The sequence below is a fragment of the Camarhynchus parvulus genome, chromosome 2 (genome assembly GCF_901933205.1).
Source record: "Camarhynchus parvulus chromosome 2, STF_HiC, whole genome shotgun sequence".
NCBI lineage: Eukaryota > Metazoa > Chordata > Aves > Passeriformes > Thraupidae > Camarhynchus > Camarhynchus parvulus.
In genome coordinates, this window is record NC_044572.1 from 130,315,121 (window position 1) to 130,331,846 (window position 16,726).

General features: G+C 35.8%; 1 protein-coding gene across 1 annotated transcript in view; it reads left to right on the top strand.

Annotated features, from left to right (window-relative positions):
- Positions 1-16,726, top strand: part of VPS13B (vacuolar protein sorting 13 homolog B) — a 430,139-nt gene that overhangs the window by 302,544 nt on the left and 110,869 nt on the right. The window contains 1 exon segment of the mRNA XM_030963535.1: positions 11,929-12,631. Within this exon segment, the coding sequence (XP_030819395.1) occupies positions 11,929-12,631 (703 nt within the window).

Here is a 16,726-nt window from a genome sequence, read left to right on the forward strand (position 1 = left end):
TAAGCATGTATGTGGATGCACAGAGTTTTCATACAGCAAAAACGCCTCATGATAGAAGATCCGAGTTCTGTGTTAGCCTGGAATTTGTAGAAATGCACAATTTAGTTTTACACTTCAAATCTAAGCAAGTGGTGTGTTTTAACATTTTGAATTGGTTTGCAGTTTCATTCATCCTCTTGCAATGCTGCAAAAGTTGCATCCATAGTCATGCTATGAGGATTTTGAGATAGCTGAACTAAAACTAAGTATTTTGAATGGAAGAGTAGAATTTTAACTTTATACTTCATTTGAGGATTCCATAGGTAGACAGTCATTTCTGAATGTTAATAATCTTCCCCTGGTCATCAACATTAATTTCTGCAATTGTGTGGGGTTCTGAGTTTCTCTGAATCCTAAAAATTCCGTTTGTTCTGTCTTATTCTTCACTTGTGTCAGTAATAATAATTTTCCACTTTTCTTCAACATTTGAACATTGCACTGAATTTTGGTTGAGTGGGACAGAGAAAGTAGCAGTGTTCCTTCGTGGACACACAGTGTTTAGAGTGGAAGGATAATAAAGAGCCTAGCTCTATTTATTTCTTTCTAATGTGTTTGATGTATTCTGCCGCTTATCACAAAAGCCAATCTAGTAAAATTACAGTGAACTAATTTTTAGTCCAGTGTCATGCTTTGGTGGCAGGGCTACAAAGTACATGCATAGGGTCTGTGGCTTTGAAAAGTAGTATTAATGTGGTACTGTCGATATTCCCATTTAGATAAAAGAGGTAGTTCTCACACTGACTTATATTGAGGAGCGTTTCTCAGGAGTATGGAGGAGATTAAAGAGCTGGACAATACTTCCATTTTTACAGTGAGCTTCCATCTGATTCAATTACAGGTTGCTATATCAAATGGTGAAATCATAGATTATCATTGTGATTAAAGATTTATATGAGTCATGCATATGATGCTAGTAACATGTACTGAATGAAATTTAGATTTGCAGCTAATTGGCTGCCATTACCTTTTTAGAGAGAAGACATTTTAAAGTTTTCAGTTGTTTACACATAGTATGCAGCTTTGGTGGTTTTGCTGTGCTTAATGGGTTTGCTTAATAATCTTGCATATTAGCACTTTTTTCCTCAGTACGTGCTCCTAGGCAATGTTTCCAGCTCTTCATTTCACTGAGACTGTACCTTCCCCCTAGATTACCTGTGACTCACTGTATGAATCAAGACTGGAAGTTTCATTCTTGACTCATCCTAAGTAAAGGTTTCCACTAATTTTAACTTTCTCCATCAAAACAGTAGAGGAATAATGACTTAGTAAAGTAAAGAATTCTCAGAAATTAGCAGTGACAAGTATTTCAGATTGCTGGGAAGCTGTTTGAATTAGAGAATCCCTAAAACTGCAAATCTGTTAAGCTTTACTGAGTCGGGGTCCTGTGTACAAGTTTCATAAAACTGATATTTGTCTGAAGACCAGCGATTAAAGACATTCTTTTAGAAAGCTGGGCATTTTTTTCTTCACAGAGCTACAGGGATAATTAGGTTTCTGTGTTTGCATTAGTTCACCTGTTTTCTTGTAGTAGTTTGTATGTCTTTTTTGCTTTTCTGCTAGGATAGGCTATCTGGTCTCTACAGATCATCCTTTTTGGCTGGTTCTTTGCCTTCCAAAACAGGAACAGAGGAGGAAAGATTCAGGATCACAAATAAATTATCTGCCAAACTATTATTTTTTCAGTGGGAGATGGGCACAAAACTGTTCTACGTTCTCTTGATAAAGTTCACGATAAAGGCAGTAGTGCCTTCTCCACACTAGGTAAGTGTTCATTACACATTGAACACCTGGAAGTTTTACTCATTGTATTTCTATTAAATTCTTGTTGTACAAGGTAATTTCTGAGTAGACTGGTCTTGGTTGAGTGGTTCATTGGGTCATTTCTTAGGTATGTATGTGAGCAAGCCCATCACAGCAAATAATTTATGGCCAGTTAAAAAGTATACTTACAATAATATTTAGGAAGTATTTTAATAAGACTCAACAACAAAGAGAAAAAAAAATCAAAAACCAAAACCAAAAAAGCAGCAGTTGTTGGTGAACCAAAAGGAACTTCATTGCCCAAAATTGGAAAAACATTTTTATGGAAAAACAGTATATGTAAACAATATTCAGTAATATGTACAGTCTTTTTGCATCTTTATTATAGTACATCATAGCAATACCATACAGAAGTATGTAAAGGTCAGAAGTGTTTTTCTTTAAGAAGTAAACTTTGTGAACTCTTTGTATCTGGGCCTGCTGATGGAATTCAATGTTGTTACCATCCCACAATTTGAATGGCGCCGATGGCATCGTAGAACTGCAGATAAAAGCTTTGAAGATGTCAGACTGCTGCAGAATGTGTTTCACAATAGTTCTCCCCTGATTTTCCAGGGAGGTATAAAGTCCGCTTTCAGCATGACTAGAGTGCTTGGTGTTTTGGAGCAGCCTCTCAGCACCGAGACTGATGGGGCTGGAGAGCTCCAGGCCTGAGCAGTCGGAGAAGGCTGGAGATGCAGCTCTGTGTGTCACCCACCCTGAAGGCAGCTTGCAGAGGTCCTCTTTTGGACCTTTCATTCCTGCTCCAATGCCATCTTTTATTTAATTGTTTTAAACAAATTCAGTGGGCATGGTTTAGGATGCAGTTTTGAGGCTTAAGTTAATCCAAGATGAGCTGCTGTGGTCTGTCCTTTTCCTTCACTGCTTTGTATTGTACAATGAACCAGTGAAGGAAGCAGAACAGGCCAAAAAGAGCAAAAGGTTTTTTGGTTGGTTTGTTGTTGTTTTTTCTTCCTGGGATTATTTTTTTTGGATGCTTCAAGACCCGGAACTGGCTGGTTTACTGTCATATACAAATGAGGAGACACAAATTCAGTCTGGCATGGACTTGTACACCAAGGCTGAGACAAACAACTTGTTAAAAATGGGGATATTTTGTCATAGTCTTGTTACCAAAAAACATATTCTGGAATTACTAATTTTGTAGGTTTTAGTTCACATGCCATTTCATGTGCTTTACTTCTCCAGGTAGTCTTTAAAATATTCTCAACAAATTGAAACATGGTTTAGTCAAAGATCAGTTTAGGTACAAGTTGATATAGGTGAGATTTAGCAACCTCGGAAAAAAAAAAGGTAAGGTACCGATAGATAATTTTCCAGGCATCTAGCAGCTTTAAAACCTGAGGCACTCAAGATCCCAGCACATGTTTCAGTGAGCAGTAGTGTGCCAGCAGTTGAATATTTCTCACTGGAGACTCCTGCACTGTGGATTTTTCTGTTCGTAGCATGTAGTCTGACTCAGTCTGACTTATATTACTGGAAATAATGTAGAATGAAGTTTGTTTAGTTAGGCAGCATCTGTACATGAAATCTTTTAATCTGCTGTGGATTTAGTTATTTTGGTTATTTAATTGCCTTTAAAATGCTCAAAATGGGTAAAGTATCTCATATATATGAAGAAAAAGATTATATCATTTGATTCTGGAAATAGTTCATTTAACTCTACAGTTACTCATTTAAGAGGTTGAAGATAGAGTCTGTATTATGACAGTCAAGTACCAAGTTACTTTACCACATTACAATAATGACTTTTTATTGTTCATACATTGATTCATCCTCTTTTAAAAAATTATGCCTAAATTTTTCTTTTGAGGCTTTGTTGAATTCCAGTTTGAGTTATTGACAGATATTTGGCATTTTCCTTCTGCATGTTTTCATTTATTTTACAGAATGCTAAATATTAGTCAATGGGAAAATATCCAAGTTTACTCTAATGGGAGTAAGTAACTTTGTTAAATTTCTCATGTTTGGAAGTCATATTAGTGAATGATATTTCTAATATTTCCATATTTAATACAATTAAATTATTTAAACTGCATGGAAATGTGACCAATAAGTGAGACTGGTAAAATTAGTCTGACACCAAAATCTTGATACTGAAATGTAAGAGAATGTCACAGAATTGTAGAATCAATAAGGTAGGAGAAGACCTCCAAGGTCAAGGTCATTGAGTCCAACTTTTGACCAAGCACCACCATGGCAACTAAACCATAGTGCTGAGTGCCACATCCAGTTCTTTCTTGAACACCTTGAGGGATGGTGATTCCACCAATTCCCTAGGCAGCCCATTCCAATGCTTAAGCACAGTTTCAGTGAAGAAATTCTTCCTGATGTCCTAAGTGAACCTCCTCTGGCACAGCTTGAGACTGTTTTCTTACACTTTCAGTATTAGCCTGGGAGAAGAGGCCGACCCTGACCTTGGTTCCATCCCTTTAGGCATTTGTAGAAGACTAAACAAACCTACCTCCTTCAGTCACTCCCTGTAGGACTTACCCTCTAGACCCTTCACCAGCTCAGTTGCCTTTCTCTGGATGTACTCCAGTGTCTTCTTGCACAAGTCCAGTTAGACAACATCATCATCTCTAGGCATAGGAGGAGATCAGCTTGGTCAGGCAGGCTCCGCCTTTCCTAAACCTCTGCTTGGCTGGGCCTGATCCCATGGTTGTCCTGTACGTGCGCAACACTAGGGTCAAGTTTCAGCTATTGCTTTTGAAAATATCCAAAAGAAATATGCAAGAAGGCTCTCATGGAAAAATGTTGTTTCTTGGCTTTAAACAGAGAAAAAACCCAAAACAGTGCCCCCTCTGAGCCCACATTCCCCCCCCAAAAAAAACCCACAAAACAAGAACAAAAACCAAACCAAACAAAAATAAAAAAAAAAACCCCAACAAAACCAGAAGAAAGTATGCAAAACTGTGTTTAAACCCAATATTTTTTGTATAAAAGCAAAGATATTAACTTAAATTTTGAATTTAAATATGAAGAATAACACCAAAAAGCTAATGCTTTTCGTAAAAATAGTAACAAAAAAAGGCTGTGAAGAAGAAAGACTCTGCCAAATTTCAGCCTGGTCTTTTTAAATTGAAAGCCTTTATTTGGAAAGAAAAAAATTGAACACAAGTTTCTTACTGGCCTTTACAGGGTAGCAAAATAAACATATTGTTTGTATTAAGATGAAAAAAAAATAATTTTGTTGGCATTAGGAAGGATTTAGCACTTGGATATCCAAATGTTACAATTGGAACATTTAACAGAGCTTTGATTTATGAATATTTGCATCAGTGTTTAACAGAATGTAGCCTCTTACTTTACTTTTGATGAGCTGGGAAACATTGCACAAAGAAGCTGAGTTTGTATTGCTCCTTGCCATCACAACTTGCATGTAATTCCTACAGTATTGTGAAAACTGCAGTTCCCATCTGAAGTAATTCTGTAGGTCCAGAAGCTCATATACACAATTACACTTCAAATTGGCATCATTTGTTTTGCAACAGATTCTGTTTGAAAAGAAAACTCCTTAGAGGGAAAAACCCATTTGACTTTTATGAAATAAACTACTTCAGGCATCTCTGCTATTTTTGTTGCCTCATTTTGGCTTGATTAATAGTTCCCTTTTGGAGGACAGCTTTAGGTTCATTTTATAAAGGACTCTTTCTGCAGTTGGATTGATACAAGTAGAAGCAATCTGTCTTGATTTAATAAGAGGACTGAAGTTTTAATTTGGAACTTTATTAGACTGGAGGACATAATTAAATAGACAGATATGTTTGTATGTTTGCCTTTCATTATATTTCCATGTGAAATTAATATGTCAATTTGTGAAATAATTTTGATAATGGTCAGAATTAAATTCAGTCGTGTAACTCATATGCAAAACATAATACAATTATTTTAGTTGGAGTGTTCAGTAGAACAATGTGGCAAACAAAGGTTTATTAGATAACAATGATACATTAATTAAATTTCCAAACTGCTGGAAACTTCTCAATACAGTAGATGAAGTACTTAGTACCAAGGAAGAAATTACCCAGTGTTACCTTTGTATTTCCAGTTTAAGCATAATGGAAAACAAAAATGGAACATATTCCTTTTCTGTAACTTACTTTGTCCACTAGGCAAGACTTTTATTTCCATGTAAATATTAATACTTATTAGAAAAGGAGTAAAACTTGGTCACATACAACAGTGATGGAGCAGATGTGATTGGCACTTTGATTTTGTGGTTTCACACTTGTGAGTCTTTCCATAACTTATGTAATGTGAAGCATGAGCTCATGATTGGCTGAAGAGTTTTGATCAGAGTTAAGAAATGACTGGAAATTTTACTTCAATAGTGTCATTATATGACCATAATTAATATGAGAAGCTGGAAAAAATATGCAGATGTAGATGCTTTTCCTCTAGAGCGGCTGCACTTCCAAATATTATATTGCCTACAGTTATTCTATTAATTAAAGGATTATTCAGTGAAATACCAGAAAAAGAATATTAAAATGTTTATAGTGAAATTTGCACATGCTTACATTGTTTTAGTTGAAAATTCTTGAGAGATTAAGAAATATAATGTAGCAATTCTACCAATTGTTGTAAAATGCTTCTCTTTGATTTGGTAAAAGTGTTAATTATTGGTCTAAAGTATTAGGTTTTGTGTTTACCTTTTTATTTTATTTCTGCTTTTATTTTGTTCTATTTTATTTATTTCACCTTTTTATTTTATTCCTGCTTTTTATGGAGTAAAAAACTTTGAAGACATCACTACCATCTCAGTATTGTGATCAGAAATGGAAAATAAACAAGACTTACCTGGTTAAAATTGCAGTGACCTTAGATGAGACTATATGCCAATGTTGAAAAGCAAATCTATTTATTGATCCTTGATTTTATGATGTACTTATCTCTGTGTGTTCTACAGGACATGCCATTTCCATGCCCTTTCTCTTGGTAGATATATGTGCCATATGCCCTAGTGAACTCAAGAGGTTAAGCTAGTAAAGTTACCCATCTCAACACATGAAAAGGGAGAATTAACCACAGTTCCCCAGCTACCAGTGTAGCTTTCAACACCTTTTCTATGGTGTATAGTATTGATGGGATATATAACTGTGAAAGGACAAGAAAATGCACTGAAGTGATCTAAGAAGTAAACTATCATCTTGATATGTTTTTTCAAGCTATTGAAAACCTTTCCATATTGCAACTTATTCTGACAGTGAAACTGTAGAATACCTCTGATTGAAGTACCATCTGGTTATGCTCAAGGCTTTAAAGCTATTATCTCAGCTTAAAATTTCAGCGTCCTATACTTTTTTCTTCACCAAACTATCCATTTTTAAACCACAAATATTTTTCCAGTCCTTTCAGATTTTATCTAAAAGTATATTTTAACAGTATTTAAATAGTTCTTAAACAATAACAATTTATCTTGATAGATGACATGCTGTGTTTTTTCATTTTATTTTAATTAGCTATTGTGGAACCAAATTCCCTTTTGTTTTATTCCTTTGAATACTGTTTAATTATAGTTATCATGCCAAATATCTTAAAGGTTATTTTACCAATACAGTTTCATTTAACATAAGCCATGTGGAATCAATAGTCCTGTTTCCTAAAGTGAATGCTTGGAAAATCTTACATTCATATGTTAAGAGTACACATCCTTTCCTCATTAGCTGGAAAGTACAGGGATTTTGGCACAGGTTCTGTGTGGAAGCATTGTGCAGCTTTTATATGGATTTTGTTTTTAGCCTTTGATGACACTGTTTAGAATAGGAAGTATCTAATAAGTAAAGCATTTTGTCTAATGTGCTGCCAGTGTGTTTAATATATGCCTGGAGGTCTGAAACATTATCTTCTCCACTATAGTAATATGCATTTAATTCTCTGAAAGCAGAAGGTCGAACTTTTAAAAGGGACTCAAAGTACATTTTCAACTAAAATAATTTGAACCACATGGGATAGGGGACCAGAGTAATGTACAGTTGGTTTTTATGGTTTAATCATGATCATGTTAATGCACACCAGTAGCTAATTAAAGAAAACTTTTATTGTTCATTTTAAATGGGTTATGTAAAGAGTAAGAGAATTGATATTATACAGCCCAATGATAAATGTTACCATTACATTTGCTAGCAGCAAGATGATATTGCTGTTCTTGACATCTTTAAAGTATTGACCCATTTCTTCCATAACAGAGCAAAGAATCTTTTTAGAGTTGTTATACTGAGATTTTTCCTTCTCATCTTCTTATCCCATTAGAGGAATACCTAAATGCTTCCCGAGTTTATTACTAGGCATATCTTCAGATTAACTTTGAAATATTGTTGGAAGGCTTGATGCTCTACTGAGGTGAAATTGATGCAAGAAGTTCCAGTGGTACTTCTGCACTTTTATTTCGTACCCAGTTGTGTTATGTACAGCTGTCTTGCAAATCATTATCCATGTGTTTCAACCTTTATAATATATGTGGTAAGACCCTACATAAGTCAAAGTTTCATTGTGAAACTGGGTGGCATGGAAAACCGTAATAGGATATGGTGTCTTTCACCTTTTGGGCACTGGTTCATATTCCATACTGCTTAATACTGAGCAGAAATTGCCTTCTGAGTGCTGTTCAGTGACCTGCATGAATTGATTTGGGGTCTCAGTAAAGTTTCTGTAGTTGAATGTCCGCATAACAGGAAACTCGGCAGTTGGGACCAATTAGCACCCTTGCAGCAGTCTGCACAGAGAACCTATAGCCTGGCTGGTGATGGAGGCAGAGCTACTTTCTTACCTTCCTAAAGGTGCTTTGTGTAGACCAGAACATTTTATTAAATACTTAGTGATTAAAAGAGGCAGAGGAAAAGAACTAGGCTTCAACTCAAATCTGTTTAGGTGTGAGAAGAGAGGATCCATTCAGAAACCAGAAGTACTGTGATTTCTTCCTCCACTTTATCATATACATGTGATGCTTTTCTCCCTGGAAGGTTGCCACTTGGTGGATGACACTGTATTTTCATTTCCTCTGGCCAAGTCATGCATAATCTAAATGTCAGGTAGCTGCAGAAATTTCTTCTGCATAGAGGAGAACAAGAGAATGTCATGTAGTAACCATAAGAGTGTCATTCACCACTGAATCATGCTTTCTGAAAACATTTTTCATTAGACTTTACTGATGTCTCTGTAGCAATTTAAAATTTCTGAGTTTAGCAATGCCCTCAACTTAATTACAGGCAGCATTTCCATGAAATGATATGGCAGGATTTTTTCACAGCTCCATCTTTTCTTTCTGCTTGCCCTCAATACATGAGCAATGAAAATGCATATTTTTAAAATTCCATATGCAGAGTTTATAATGAGAGATGTCAAAATAGCTGTTCAGTAGAAAATATTCTGAAATATTCTTTTTCTGCCTTTTCTGTACCAATTGGTACCATATGTACCAATTTTGGAAGTGCAATAGGTGCAGGATATGGGTGAAGCACTTTATAGTTTACCAGGCAGAGAGGCTGAGGTGTAAATAGCCTAACTTTGCTAGGATATCAGGAGGAATGAGGATTTCTTGGCTCACAATGTAGTGATTCATTAAAATGGTCTCTAGTTATTTTTACAGAGGCAACATTAAAAATGATATCACATTTACAAGTCAGTGATATGAGTCTGCCATAGAAAACAGCCACAAAGAATTTTATTGGTTATTTGAAAAATATGTACATGAGTGAATCTGAAAAGATTGTAACCAGAGCTGGCAAAAACCTTTTCAAAGAAAATCTCAGCTAGTTAATGGTTCTGGTTTAGGATTTCCTCTGTAATACTTTTTCTAGTATGTTTATTCCTTTAAAGGAAAGGAGAGGGGATTGCTCCCTTTGTTCCATAAAGCACAATATAAAGGAAGATTTTAAAAGCCTGCTTTTCTTTACCTCCCTCATAACCCAATTTCTGCAATACATGTAGAATCTAATACATTGCTGCATAAAGACCACAAAAATTTGAGGAAATTGAGAAATTCACTGTCCTTTATTCCTATCATTAAGTTGGTGATAAATTATTTATTTTTAATTATTTATTTTTAATTAATTATTCTATTTTGAAGCAGAAGTTACAGTACTGTTTGCCCTAGTTCATATTTCACTTTTTGAAGATTCATTTGGATGGACAAGATAAGGAGAAATTATTGAAATAGGTCCTGCAATGAAGAAATTAAATCATTGAGTCAATGTGCAGAGTCAGCTAAAAAAACCTAACAGAATACTGGACATCTGGATGGAGATGGAGAACAAGACAGAAGAAGCATTTCACTTTTGTAGAGAACTGTAGTGGTTCCACTTCTTGGGTGCTTCATAGACTACTCAAGAAGGCCATAGTGAAGTTATAGAAGTAGAAATGGGAGGCTAAAAAGATTGAAGGTGCTGGAGCACCTTTGTGAGGAGGGACTAAAAAGGCTGGGATTTCAGTGTCTGAAGAGGAGAAGGCTGAGGCGGGCTGTGGTCGTACTTTACAAAGTCATAACAGCACTAATAAAGCTGAATGTGGACTTCAACAATTCATATGCTACAAAAGGTTGAGGGAAAGCAATGTCACTCAGAGGAGATAGTTTAAAACAATTTTTAAAAAATTGGAACTTGTTGGCCCTGAAGGTTGTGAAGAACAGACACTGTCAGTGTGTTCAGAAAGGAAGTAGATGAATTCATGGACAAGAAGCCCAGAAATGGTTGCTAAAATGACCACACAAACATGTACCTCTGGCATCCTACATGCAGCTGCTGTAGAGGAGCAGTTTGCAGGAAGTGGACAGAGTTTCTGGTACTTCTTAACAGAGTTTCCTCCTGGTGCTGTCGAGAACAGTGTACTTGGCTAGATGGGTTAGGAATCCAACCGAGTTGGGCATTTCTTATGTGACCTCCTGTACAGAGCAGAGCAGCAACTCTACTGCAGCAGCACAGATGGAAGTGTTAGTTGTGCTGCGGAAGTTATACAGGGTGAATGTATGACTTTAACCTTCATATGAATCTGAGTAATTAGTCATATATCAATTATTATTGAATTTTTGCAGATTGTTTTTTTGCCACATATTTTAGTATATGCTCCCCGCCTTGTCCTCAAGCTTTTGATAGGACTTCTACTTGCTTCATGAGCAGTATTGCAAATGGTTTTTACTGAAGTATTTCTTTGTCTTGGAATATCTCTGTCTCTTGAGTTGGGACAATAAGGTCTCTGGACACAGCCTTGCAACTTTTTACTTCAGTCTTGCACTCTTTTTGTTTGTCAGTGGTGTATGTTTTCTTTTTGAAATATTTTTATATGCAATGATTTCTCACATGAAACCCTATGACTGTCACAGCCAATACCCTTTCTAGTCTTGGTAAACTAAGAACACATTCCCCTCACCGAGATAGTCTTTAGATAGTTTTGATGTTTCCTTTAACTTTGGTGTTTTATATAAGGCAACTGCCTTCCATGACTCTTAAGACTCTTAACATCCATTTTTCTCCAATATATTTTTCAATACAGTTCAAATTATAATTTCCATTTAGTCTTTATGATTGTGTAGTGGATTATGATTATGTTCCATTTCATCTAATTACAGTACAAAATTTTAGTGACAAAGATGACTTTTTGAGCATCAGTGCTCAAAATTGGAAAACAATTCTAACTAAACTTTTATTTGCAATACATTATTTTATAGATATATTTTATTATATTAATCTGTAAATATTATGGATTAATATTATATTAATCTATAAATTAATATTATATTAAACTATAAATTTCTTATAAATTCTTTAAAGTTTTTTAATGAAGACTTTAATTTTTTTAAATGGTTTCCAAGCTTAGAAATCCTTACTGCTTGGTTGGTTTTTTTCACTTTTACTTTTTTTTGGGTCTTCAGCTATTGTGAGTCATCATTTCATTGGAACAGACACCTGCTGTGTTTTCATGAGTGATTACTGTGTTAAAGTTAACTTGGCAGATTTTTTTTATAATTCTCTCTTTTGACATCATGTTTATGTAGTGATTTTTTTTGCTGTGACTAAAGTGGAAATAGCTGGAATATGGATATCAAAGTTAATATAACATTTTCCTTTGCAGGTTTCCAAGCAAGAACAGAAGAAGATGGATGTGGCTGATGGAGGAACAGTTGAGACTTCTTCCCGGTACAGCGGGGCTCAGGACAGTGGAATTGGCAGTGACAGCGTTAAGATCAGGATCATTCAGATAGAGCAGCACAGTGGCACCAGCCAGCACCGCATTGCCCAGCCTTCCCGCCAGTCTTCCATCGTGAAGAACCTCAACTTCATTCCCTTTGACATTTTTGTCACAGCAAGTCGAATCTCATTGATGACGTACTCATGCGCTGCCTCACCTAAATCAAAATCAGTGCAAGATCAGAAAGATGGTGAGAAGATAAGCAAAAGCTCCTTGAACCTTCCAGAAACAGTCTCAGGCAGCAGCCATGATACCAAGAAGCCCAGTCAGCCATGCATCTCTTCTGTCACAGCAGATGATCTTCTGAACAGTAACCCTCCCCTGTCTGCTGGCAGAAAACCAGGTCTTCTGTCACTGGAGAGCCTGCACGCTTCCACAAGGTCATCTGCTCGCCAAGCCCTGGGCATCACGGTTGTACGGCAGCCTGGGCGCCGGGGAGCGGGGGACATAGAGCTGCAGCCATTTCTCTACCTGGTTGTGTCACAGCCCTCTGTGCTCCTCAGCTGCCACCACAGAAAGCAAAAAGTAGAAATATCAGTGTTCGACGCTGGTCTTAAAGGAGTCACCTCAGACTACAAGTGTACAGGTAAGAGCATTTAACATCCATTCCTGGTTATAACCATGAAAATGATTGCACGTCTCAGAAGTTACAGAGGGTGGTGGAAAACAGAACTTCAGGACATCTTTAAATATCAGTCACTAAATATATATATTTTTAGGATTATGCCTCACAGCTGAATCAAGTTAAGTGTGTAAAATGTTTGAAATTAATTAAGATCTAACCTTTTAGCAACCAGTTCTTCCTGTTTCTTAGTACTGCTTTCTCATTACCGGTTTGTGGCAGGGATTGTTGCATTGCTATAACTTCTCAAAGTTTTTTAAGGAAGTAAACGTTGTAGGCCAAGGTAATTTCATAAAGAGCATTATTTTATGACTGAATGTCACAATATTTTCCTATACCAGCCTACCAATAAAATCTAAACACTGTAGAATCACCTGGTGTTTTGGACATAAGCTGTAAAAAAAAATAAGTGATCTTTCAGACAGCATCAAGTGATGTCATGTATTTTAAGTTTTCATTCAATTGAGCAATAGGGTTTTGCAGCAAATTCCATCTCTTAAAAAATGCGCTTTTTTTAAAATTCCATATGCAGAGTTTATAATGAGAGATGTCAAAATAGCTCTTCAGTAGAAAATACTCTGAAATATTCTTTTTCTGCCTTATCTGTACTGCTGAAGAGAGAAATCAAATGATTGCAATTCATTTGTCTAGCAGTCAGTACAAGGTATACTGATTTCATGAGATATATCATTATGGAGTGTTACCCCAAAAAATGTAAATGAGTATGCAGATTAACATACAGCCAGAAGGATATGGGGTTTTAAATTGTTTTCTGAATGAGAGCTGTGGGTACTGCTAGTTCTTCCTTGGTAGTATTCCCAGCACAGTAGTTGTGAAAAGTACTTTTCTGTGCAGCTTTACCCAATCTTTGCTGAATAAGATTGTATCTTTTGAAAATTAGCATTAAAATAACATGCTTTTGCAAAGGACTAAAAATGCAATCAGTTCTCAGAAGTCTGAATTGTATTGGAACTTTTAAGAGGGATTAAACAGTGAAAAAGATTAGGCAGTGGAAGAAAAGATACTTAAAACAGGGAAATTTTTTCTCTGCTATATTTTATTAATCCTTCTGTTTTTGTCTTTCTCTGCTGTTCCTTTTCTCTCTTGCCTTGAATGAAACACATTTGTGTCATGAATTTGATTGACTCTAGATTCTGTGTATTTCTTATGTACTATGTAAAATGTCATTGCAGCAATTAATTTGAAGCAAACTCACAAAGCAAAGCTTGAAAGAAGCTTGGAGTAGGTCTAAGAACACATCTTCATTAAGTTAGTGCTTTGGAAAGATGCAATAGGACTTCTTCATGTCTCATGTGTGAGGCATTCAAGCGTGTCCTTGGTACAAGCTGCCGCCACCAATGAACTGGACAAAGTTCTGTCCATTCTGCTTCTACAATTACCTCCTGAAATCTGACACCATCTTCATGTATATGGCAGCAATTCTACAAAACACAAGCTGTAATAAAATCTTCTTATAACTTGAAAGTGCATTAGAGAACACAGAAGCATGGCAAGAAGTCTAAATAATAAAGATAGTAGGAACATACAGCCTGAGAGCTGCTCAGTCACCATAGGTTGCTCATTGGGAGACTAAAGATTAGCCATACATGGGTCTTACCCCTTTCTTTGGCTTTAAGTTTCCATGTCAGGCAAATGTAAAGAAGTGTGGAGATAGGACTCAGACATTATGTAAAGGCAGAAGTCCTGGTCTCATACTGCCTTTGTGGGCAGTAAATAAATGCCTTCCTCGTGTATCACAGAATCCTGAGCTTGCTGCCAATGCAGTAGCCCTCTTGTCAAAAGAGTTTGAGAGGTGGTTGCTAAAGTGCTAGTACCTAAAAATACCATCCTAAATGTATTAATAAGTTAATAAAATTAAGGCACACTTCCAGTTACACACTAATTCACTCAGCAAAGAAGGTAGTATAAAGTTTTTATTGCCTCTTGTTTAGGAAGACCTGCTGTGCTGGTAATCACATCATTTAGGATTAACGTTGTCATACCGCTATAGTAACATATTGGTTTTGGAAATTTCTATTTTCCATTTCTAATATGTATTAGAGGGAAAATAGCCATGAACTGTATGTATTATATATATGTATGTGTGTGTCTGTGTGTGTACCTATTACACACACGCTATATATTGCATATAATATAATACAGAATAAGGAGCTCTTTGTGGCATTTTTTGTGCTGCTGTGGTTGATTTCATTGATCACACCAACTTCTCTTGGCATTGTGATTATTTGTTGACAGTTTTGTCTGAAAGAGATGTATCGTCCATATGAAGAACAATATAAAGTTTATTTGAAAGAACCAAGTTAATTTCTCTCCTTCTGTACAATACACATGCACTATATTTCTTTATTTCTCTGTGTATCAAGGACTGGAGAGTGGGAAAAAGGCATAAATGATGTTTAAATTGCAGTGAATGTTGCTAAACTGTATTTCCAGTTAGCCTCTCTAGAAGACTGTTCTTGTGTGTATACATACGCATGCAAGTAACTGTTATCTAACACAAAATGGGGAAGAGAACATAAGATAAATTTAAAAGATATTTTTAACTGGATTATAACAACTGAGGGAGCATATTTCTCCTTGAAAACAAAACAAAAAAACAAACAACCAAATCATAGACCTAATGAAAATATTGTGTGCTTCTCATCCTGTGATGGAGATAGGCAACAGCACAGCAGCAGCTCAAAACTTCAGGCCTGTAACATTGCAAATTTTGATCACAGCCTAAAAATTGATACTTGTCTGAGCAAAAGTAAAATTACATTGTTATAAAGTTTTTTGGTAAACCTATGGGGGTGTTTTCTCATTACTTTAACAAATATGGTTAAACTTACGTAGTTAAGCTATATATGAAATACTTACATTGCATTCAAAACATGCAAATAAAATCTCTGCCATTTAAAATCATTCTATGTATTCTATGCATTCTACAGCATATTCACTGCGTAGGAATGTTTTAAAAATTGTTACTATCAATTTTGGTGTGAAATTCTGAAGACTTGAATACTGTTCGTTCAACAGCCATAGATTTAGGTCTTGTGAAGTATTGTGCCATTTCTTACAGTTTTTATAAAAGAAAAAAATTTACAGTTCTGAAACAAGCCTCAAATCTTTGCAAAGCAGAAGCAAATGCAGAATTCTGTTGAGAAATTTGGAAAGTCTTATTTTTTGGTTGACCTAAGTTCCACAAATACACTTTATGATAAAGAAAATCTGGTGATAGTCGGGATAGAGTTGTGCTTTTCATCCCTCACCTCCCAGTAGCGTACTTCTAAGAAATATTAGCTGTAGGTCAACAAAGATTTTCTAGACTTTAGAAATGCTTCTAATAGGTAATTTGATGACAGTCTCTTTTATGAACCTTTGTATAAAAGAGAATAATAGTTAGTCCTGGGCTGGTGACAGAATTAAGGGCTACTGCTTCATGATGGTTTACTGCTTTGAACTTTATGTAGAAATGAAGATTTTATACTGTTATGAAGCCATATGTATTTTATTTGGGACAAGGGTTTTGTTATTAGTTTTGAATAGAGCATAAAATTCACAATCTTGCACATTAAACTATCACTCCCTTTGTGAGACAGAGCATTGTACAGTGGCTGAAACACCAAATTTCATCCAAAGAACTTGACTCCTCCAACACTAACTGTGTTATTTATTTCTAGCTTAATTTCTGAAGCACAAAAGAAATAAGAACTTAAGAATTAAATAGTAGGAAATAGGCCATTGAAAAGTTCAGCATTCTTAGTTTATTAATTATCAGTCAGTAGCAGCACATTTCCATCAGACCAGTCTCTGCATGTGGGAGCATTTGCCTGCCTGGGAGCCAAAGACCCAATGATTGTGCTTCCTCAGTCTTCTCTACAACCACTTCCACTGGAAAGTCAATTTGTAGGAGGACACTTATTAGGTTCTTGAAATGTTAACTCAGTTTTATTATGGTTGTGCTAAACTTCTTCATTTGTGTTTTGTAATTGTGCAGCTTGATTGCAGGTATACTACTGCAAGGTACAGGAACTTAAAATCAAAGTAAAGAAATTA